The 9,099-nt window shown below is 43.9% G+C and overlaps 1 protein-coding gene across 1 annotated transcript; it reads left to right on the forward strand.

Moving 5' to 3' along the window:
- Positions 1-2,570: 2,570 nt before the first annotated feature.
- Positions 2,571-8,775, forward strand: LOC129811850 (uncharacterized). The gene is made up of 3 exons (XM_055863524.1): positions 2,571-4,263; positions 6,355-6,410; positions 6,789-8,775. Exons 1-3 carry the CDS (start codon positions 3,727-3,729, stop codon positions 6,889-6,891), a joined length of 696 nt encoding a protein of 231 aa, XP_055719499.1. The 5' UTR covers positions 2,571-3,726; the 3' UTR covers positions 6,892-8,775.
- The last annotated feature ends 324 nt before the right edge of the window (positions 8,776-9,099 follow it).

The following is a 9,099-nucleotide window of genomic DNA, read 5'->3' on the forward strand; positions in this document are numbered from 1 at the left end:
CCGCACCCAGTTGACTACTTTAAAATGGCAGAAGCATGGAGGAAGCCCTTAATGGGGCTACCAATGCTTAAGTGGCCTTTTGGCCTCCAGAGGCCTCTATCATTTCTATTGTCTGCACCACACAGACCAGACAAGTAGGCACGCAATGGATTATGGTCATTGTAACTAAATTAATTACCAGGCTTTGGGTGCTAAACTATGTTGAATATTGGCCTGTTGGAAACTACAACTCTCTACTACTGTAACGGCAGTCTAAGTCGTCCTCCTCCTCAGACGAGGAGAGGCGAGAAGGATCGGAGGACCAATGTGCAGCGTGGTAAGTTTCCATGATTTACTGAACATGAAAACAATATACAATTACAAAATAACAAAAGAACTAACCGTAACAGTCCCGTGTGGCACAAACACTGACACAGAAAACAACCACCCACAAAATCCCAACATAAAACAAGCCACCTATATATGATTCTCAATCAGGGACAACGATTGACAGCTGCCTCTGATTGAGAACCATATTAGGCTGAACACAGAAACAGACAAACTAGACACACAACATAGAATGCCCACCCAGCTCACGTCCTGACCAACACTAAAACAAGCAAAACACATAAGCACTATGGTCAGGACATGACAGTACCCCCCTCCTGAGGTGCGGACTCCGAACGCACCCCTAAAACTCAAGGGGAGGGTCTGGGTGGGCATCTGTTCGCGGTGGCGGCTCCGGCGCAGGAACGAGGACACCACCCCACCATTGTCTTTGTCCCCCTCCTTAGCATCCTTTGAGTGGCGACCCTCGCCCCCGACCTTGACCTAGGAATCCTCACCAAGGTCCCCACATGATTTAGGAGACAGCTCAGGACAGAGAGGTAGCTCAGGACAGAGAGGTAGCTCAGGACAGAGGGGAAGCTCAGGACAGAGGGGCAGGTCCGGACTGAAGGGCAGCTCCGGACAGAGAGGCAGCTCCAGACTAATGGCAGCTCCGGACTGAGTGGCAGCTCATGACTGGAGGGCAGCTCATGACTGGAGGGCAGCTCATGACTGGAGGGCAGCTCATGACTGGAGGGCAGCTCATGGCTGGAAGGCAGCTCATGACTGGAAGGCAGCTCATGACTGGAAAGCAGCTCATGACTGGAGGGCAGCTCATGACTGGAAGGCAGCTCATGACTGGCGGCTCTGGCAGCTCCTGACTGGCTGGCAGCTCTGGCAGCTTCTAACTGGCTGGCGGCTCTGGCAGCTCCTGACTGGCTGGCGGCTCTGGCAGCTCCTGACTGACGGGCGGCTCTAGCGGCTCGGGGCAGAAGGGCGGCTCAGATGGCGTTGGGCAGACGGATGGCTCAGATGGCGCTGGGCAGACGGATGGCTCAGACGGTGCTGGGCAGGCAGGCAGCTCAGACGGCGCTGGGCAGGCAAGCAGCTCAGACGGCGCTGGGCAGGCAAGCAGCTCAGACGGCGCTGGGCAGACGACCGACTCTGACCTGCTGAGGCACACAGTAGGCCTGGTGCGTGGTGCCGGAACTGCTGGTACGGGACTGGAGACACACACCTCAAGGCTAGTGCGGGGAGCAGGAACAGTGCGTACAAGGCTCTGGAGACGCACAGGAGGCTTAGTGCGTGGTGCCGGAACTGGAGGTACTGGGCTGGAGACACGCACCACAGGGAGAGTGCGTGGAGGAGGAACAGGGCTCTGGAGACACACTGGAAGCCTGGTGCGTGGTGTAGGCTCTGATGGTACTGGGCTGGGGCGGGAAGGTGGCGCCGGATATACCGGACCGTGAAGGAGTACACGAGCTCGTGAGCACCGAGCCTGCCCAACCTTACCTGGTTGAATGGTCCCCGTAGCCCTGCCAGTGCGGCGAGGTGGAATAGCCCGCACTGGGCTATGCTGGCGAACCGGGGAAACCATTTGTAAGGCTGGTGCCATGTACGCCGGCCCTAGGAGACGCACTGGAGACCAGATGCGTTGGGCCGGCTTCATGACACCCGGCTCGATGCCCAACCTAGCCCTACCAGTGCGGCGAGGTGGAATAGCCCGCACTGGGCTAAGCACGCGTACTGGGGACACCGTGCGCTCCACCGCATAACACGGTGTCTGACCAGTACGACACCCTCTCACTCCACGGTAAGCACGGGAAGTGGGCGCAGGTCTCCTACCGGACTTCGCCACACTCCCCTTTGCCCCCCCCCCCCCCCCCCCCCCCCCCAAGAAATTTTTGAGTGAGCCTCTCTGGCTTCCAGTCGCTCTGCCTTGCTAGCGCCTCATAATGCCGCCTCTCCGCTTTTGCTGCCTCCAGCTCCGCTTTGGGGTGGCGACACTCCTCTGGCTCTGCCCAGGGTCCTCTACCATCTAGAATTTCCTCCCATGTCCATTCCTCCTGGTACCGCTGCTGCTGTCGCTGCTGCCCGTTGCCACGCTGCTTGGTCCGGGTTTGGTGGGTGGTTCTGTAACGGCAGTCTAAGTCGTCCTCCTCCTCAGACGAGGAGAGGCGAGAAGGATCGGAGGACCAATGTGCAGCGTGGTAAGTTTCCATGATTTAATGAACGTGAAAACAATATACAATTACAAAATAACAAAAGAACTAACCATAACAGTCCCGTGTGGCACAAACACTGACACAGAAAACAACCACCCACAAAATCCCAACACAAAACAAGCCACCTATATATGATTCTCAATCAGGGACAACGATTGACAGCTGCCTCTGATTGAGAACCATATTAGGCTGAACACAGAAACAGACAAACTAGACACACAACATAGAATGCCCACCCAGCTCACGTCGTCCTGACCAACACTAAAACAAGCAAAACACATAAGCACTATGGTCAGGACGTGACAACTACATTGCACAGTTCCAGCTTGATCTGATTTATCTCTAGAGAAACTGTGCATTGCGCTCACAAAAAAAAAATTATGAATTAGGATTCAAATAATTTCACTTAGTTGCTTAGCACTAGGCCTCTTCTGCTATGCAATGGTCATCACACTGGATTAATGATCTACTAGTCGCACACATCTCAACAAAAAGTATACCAGACATTTTTACTGTGAATTTTTTGGACATAGGGACCAATCTAAGTTTAAAATGTTGTGAGTGCGTGAGTGTGTGTGTCTACTGTATTTGTGTGTCACGACTGTAAAGACATTTTTCTTTCACATTTGGTAAACAGCACCCTGGTAGGCTTCTGCAGCCTTTGCAGCCTCACTCTACCCATAATATCAAAGTCATTTTTGATAAGGCCAAACTGTTATGAAACGAATATTGAAGAAATGTGTTTCAAACTGTTTGCTTTGAATGATTTGTACAGTACCTACTGTACATTTATATCTGACTGCGCATGAGAGCGCATCCGAATCAGTCAGAAAAGACGTGATACCGTAAAGTGTTGTGTACTCGCGCACACAAATTTAGGAGGAGGCTGACGCGCGGATGGCTTGACTGCGCTTTGCAAGCTACCGGTAGACGTCTAGATTGAATCAAATTATTTCACACTTTTTATTTGTGTTTGTATGATTCCATTGCGCCACAGACAGAAGGACCGCTTTCCCCCGAGTGCGTAAGTGAACCACATTTTTTGGTGATCTATTGAGTGGAGGCAAGTTAATTTTTGACCTAACTTCTGAGTTCTTGGATTACTTGGTGGGGGGCCAAGGGAACTGGCAATGGGAGCGTGCCTTTGCTGTGCCTCGTACATTTTTACAGCCTGGTGCCAAGGGACAACAACAACATGGGTAGCGGTAGTAGTTGTGGAAAGAAGGTTGCAACTGCGAGTGTCAAAGAGATAAACGCATTCAAAAGAGATGACAACACAGTCCATGTTTCGAACGAGGAAAGTCACTTGTTCAAACCATTGAAGATACCCAAATTGACGAACTTCAATCAGTCACGAAACATAGCGCAACAACTAGACTGCCACAGTGAAGGACACGACTCGGAATTTTCAGTAGAGGATTATGACGTTGATGTGGAACTGGACCGGGTTCTAGAGGAATATAACAATCGGGAAATGCGTTCCAAAAGGAAAACTTTTGCAAAGACGCTTTTAATCGGGTCAGACACGTATGGATTCTGTAACTCCAGACGGGTCCACAATGAAAGCGATTTCAATTCAACCCCTCACTTGCAGAGTTCTGAGTTGTCGGAAGGGACGGGGGCACATTGTCCTTATAACGGTTCTGTAGAAGTCATCAACAAGGACAAGCATGTCTTTCACCACTTTTCCAAAGATACACACATTCAGCTCCCAAGCGCCTCTCGGGAAAATGTAAGAATATTATTTTAGCTCATTCTCATTAGTGGTGATGGACGAGCATAATCAAATTGACAGCATTTGATTTATTATTTCCTGTTATATAAAATGTTAAAACTACTTAACCAATGGCATTCTTAACTGATTACATTTTTTTATTGTAAAGTTTTCTGCAAACCATATACAGTGCTTTCAGAAAGTATTCACACCCCTTGACAAATGAAGTTGGTTGTTGATCATTGCTAGACAGACATGTTTTATAATTACTTTGCCACTATGGCCTATTCATTGCCTTGCCTCCTTACTTCATTTGCACACACTGTATACAGATTTTCTATTGTGTTATTGACTGTAAGTTTTTTTTAGCCCATGTGTAACTCTGTGTTGTTGTTTTTGTTGCACTGCTTTGCTTTATCTTGGCCAGGTCGCAGTTGTAAATGAGAACTTGTTCTCAACTGGTCTACCTGGTTAAATAAAGGTGAAATAAACAACAACAAAAAAATATATATATTTTTCAAGTATTGCCATAGATTTCCAAGCCGATTTAAGTCAAAACTGTAGCTAGGCCATTCAGGAACATTCAATGTCGTCTTGGTAAACAACTCCAGTGTATATTTGGCCTTGTGTTTTAGGTTATTGTCCTGCTGAACAGTGAATTTGTCTCCCAGTGTCTGTTGGAAAGCAGACTGAACCAGGTTTTCCTCTGATTTTGCCTGTGCTTAGCTCTATTCCGTTTCTTTTTATCCTAGAAACTTCGTAGTTCTTGCCGATGACAAGCATACTCATAACATGATGCAGGCACCACAATTCTTGAAAATATGAAGAGTGGTACTCAGTGATGTGTTGGATTGGATTTGCCCCAAATATAACACTTTGTATTCAGGACAAAAAGTACATAACTTTGCCAATTTTTTTGCAGTATGACTTTAGTGCCTTATTGCAAACAGGATGCAACATTTGGATAATTTGTATTATGTACAGGCTTCCTTCTTTTCATTCTGTAATTTATGTTAGTATTGTGGATGAGCTGTTTGATCCATCCTCAGTTATCTCCTATCACAGCCATTAAACTCTGTAACTGTTTTAAAATCGACATTGGCCTCGTGGTGAAATTCCTGAGCGGTTTCCTTTCTCTTTAGGAAAGGTGCCTGTATCTTTGCGGTGACTGGGTGTATGGATACACCATCCAAAGTGTAAAATTAATAACTGCATCATGCTGAAAGGGATATTCAAAGTCAGCTTTTTTTTACCCATCTACCAAAAAGGTGTCCTTCTTTGCGAACCATAGGAAAACCTCCTTGATCTTTGTGGTTGAATCTGTGCTTGAAATTCACCAGTCGACATAGGGACATTACATATGTGTGGGGTACAGAGATGAGGTAGTCACTTAAAAATCATGTTAAATACTATTAATGCACACAGAGTGAGTCAATACAACTTATTATGTAACTTGTTAAAGCTGAAATACTTTTTTGGGCGACCCGACCAAATTCACATAGAAAGTGTGTTATGGATCTGTCATTCTCATTGAAAACAAGTTTATTAAGCGGTAGATCTGTTCTGTGTGTGCTATTTCTATTCTTCCCATTCTTAAGTTTAGTTTTTGCGTCTTTTACTTGCAGTTTTGTACACTAGCGGAAAAGACAATATTTTTGATTATTGAAAATATATTTCACAGCGGTTTAGATGGCACAATGTTTCTCTACACTACAAATTGCTTGTTTTGTCACATAGACTGAAATTAGGCGAACTCTTAGAATTTTAGCAACCAGGATATGGCAGAGCAATTTCTGCATATTGCACCTTTAAGCACATTTTTACTCCTGAACTTATCTAGCCTTGCTGTAACAAAAGGATTGAATACTTATAGACTCAAGACATTTCAGCTATTCATTTTTTATTCATTTGTAAACATTTCTAAAAACATAATTCCACTTCAACATTATGGGGTATTGTGTGTAGATCAGTGAAACAAAATCTAAATGTTATCCATTTTAATTTGAGGCTGTAACACAACAAAATGTGGAAAAAGTCAAGGGGTGTGAATACTTTCTGAAGGGACTGTATGGTGTTCTCTGACAACTCTATTGTCAAAACTCTCAACAGGACTTCTTGACAAAGGGGACTTGTGTGGAGTCAGTGCCTCGCTCAGAATCAGACTCGTGAGTAACTGCCGATCGGGCAAGATCAAATTCACCTTGAGCATAACAAAATACCAAACCTTTGGGCAGATCAGATTAGTTACATGTTAGCAAAACACTTGCAAACTGCTTTATTGTGGCTAATTTATTAAGATACTTTTAAACATGAGAATATGCTATAAAAAAAGATGATGATTAAATATTGAATTACACTTAGAAGTTATTGTGAAATAGGCCTAGGCTATATTGCCTCTATGGTGCACATTACACACTGACTGTATCCATTACGCATCACATCTATAAAACTATTGCTTTCATCTAGGCCCATTTCTGAAACTCTCTCTGCGAGTCAATTTCTTGTTATAACAATTTCTGACATATCTCTCTGTTCCTTCCCAGAGTCCCTGCCGATAGCCACGACCCCTCTCTTTCCATGCCCGTCATCCTATATGATGGATCAGAAGTGGACCTGATGGAGACCATAGAGAGAGAGTTTAGTTGACCCCACAGGAGAGACTGGTGGCAACCTGCTCACATTTCCTGCATTCACTTTTGGAGAAAGTGCTCACATTGCTCATTTTAAAGATGTACTATGTTGCTAAAATTTGAATAGTTCGCCTAATTTCAGTTTATGTGTCAAAACAAGCAAGTTTAGTGTAAGGAATCATTGTACCGTCTAAATCGCTGTGAAATATATTTTCGATAACCAAAAATATAGTATTTTAAGCTGTTTGAAGCTGGTGTACAAAACCGCAAGAAGAAGACGCAAAAACGAAACTAAAGAACGGGAAGCATAGAATTGGAGCACATAGACCAGATCTACCACTCCTTAGACTTGCTTTCGATGACAATGACAGATCTATGACACAAATTTCTATGTGAATTTGGTTGGGTCGCCACAAAATTTACATATTGCCGTTTTAAAGTCTAAAATGGCAGGATAACTTTTGAACCAAAGAGTTGTTGTTTTTTTGTTATGAATTGATGATAGGTGCTGTATCAGTCAGTTGAAAAACAATACTGCATTTGCAGCACCATGCAGGGCACCCACCACCAACTAATCTACTAAACTATGAATTATCTCCATGGTTATGTCTGTCAATGGCTAATAGACAGAACCATCAATCTCACAGTGGAATTCAACATCAAATCGGACCACAAAAATGCTGAAGAAACAATTCTTTCCACAGTCTTATAAATATTTGTCATTGAGCAATGTACTTGTGGTTTTGTTTTCTTACTGTTGCATAACGTTAGAGTTAAACAGCTGAAGGACGTTGCACTCATTTCCACAAGGCTTATGGACGTGCTATACTAGTAGAAGGAAAGGCATATTTTTCTCTCCATGCCTACTTTTGAAAGGTATGTGCTAGGTTTGTGTATTTATGTTTCATTTCCTGACCACAGTTCCTGCGGTCTTTCCACCCTTCCTCAGAAGGAATGTACAGCAGCGGTGGTGATTTTAAAATTCAAATATTGACTGGCCAAACTCAATCAACAAAGCTCATATGCATCGAAACCAGTACACTACACTGGCAACACATTTAATGCACTTATATACTGTTGTGACAGGAAATAACAGATTTGCATGCAAATCTCTTGGATATTGGTGGCGCTCCGCCCCACCTGCCTCACGTGATGCATCGGCAGCAGGATTTTAGAGGAGCTCAATGTGGCCCCTTTTTTGGCAACTCCCTTTCCACTGAAAGAGAGAAATCCAGTCACAGATCTTCAGTTCTACTACCCCACTGTGGTGAGATACAGGAATTGCATCTGCAATATATTGAATTGGAACACTGATATATGTGTTGAATTTCGCTATGTCCCTTCCACAATGTGATATTTCTAAAGTGGCTTAATTTCAGATTATGACATTCACTCCCTCAATGGTTGAGGGAATTAATGAGGTAGAGATTTGCAATGTAGTATTTCATAGTAAATGATGGCCAGTAGGCTGTACTGAATTCTGTTTACTACATCTGTCCTCTTGTATTTCAATCTGCTTATATGTTCTCATAATGAAAATTAACATTTTACAGCACAGATTTACATAGTTATAATAAGTCCTTAAATCCCAAGTAGGATAACCTCCCGAGTGGTGCAGCAGTCTAAGGCACTGCATCTCAGTGCTAAAAGCATCACTACAGACCCTGGTTTGATTCCAGGCTGTATCACAACCAGCTGTGATTGGGAGTCCCATAGGGCGGTGCACAATTGGCCCAGCATTGTTAGGGTTTGGCCGGGGTAGGCCGTCATTGTAAATAAGAATTTGGTCTTTATTAACTGACTTGCCTAGTTAAACAAAAAATAAAAAACATTTCAATGATTTATTATACCTCTCACATGGAAAGCTTTGAATAAATAAATAAACTAGCTATGGCTATTATATTGTGTTGATGTCAATTTAATTTATTAATATACATGCATGATTTATTAAGAATGGACCAGTATAGTCATTATAGTATTACGTTTGTAATTCTAGAGAGAGAGTCTTAGTTGACCCAGTTAAATGAATCTCAAAGAAACAAAAACTCCTAGATTTATAATTGTGTAATTGCCATGTCACGCTGTAATGTGTTAGTACATACAAACATAAAGGGTGCATTCTTTTGTCTAGGTGTTGCTGATGCCTGCCAGATCTTAGAATGCCTGGGTAGGTATTTAACGTATTAGCGAACCACATCATATGTTATAGCAATCCATTAGTCGA

This window comes from Salvelinus fontinalis, chromosome 15 (assembly GCF_029448725.1).
Source record: "Salvelinus fontinalis isolate EN_2023a chromosome 15, ASM2944872v1, whole genome shotgun sequence".
Lineage (NCBI taxonomy): Eukaryota > Metazoa > Chordata > Actinopteri > Salmoniformes > Salmonidae > Salvelinus > Salvelinus fontinalis.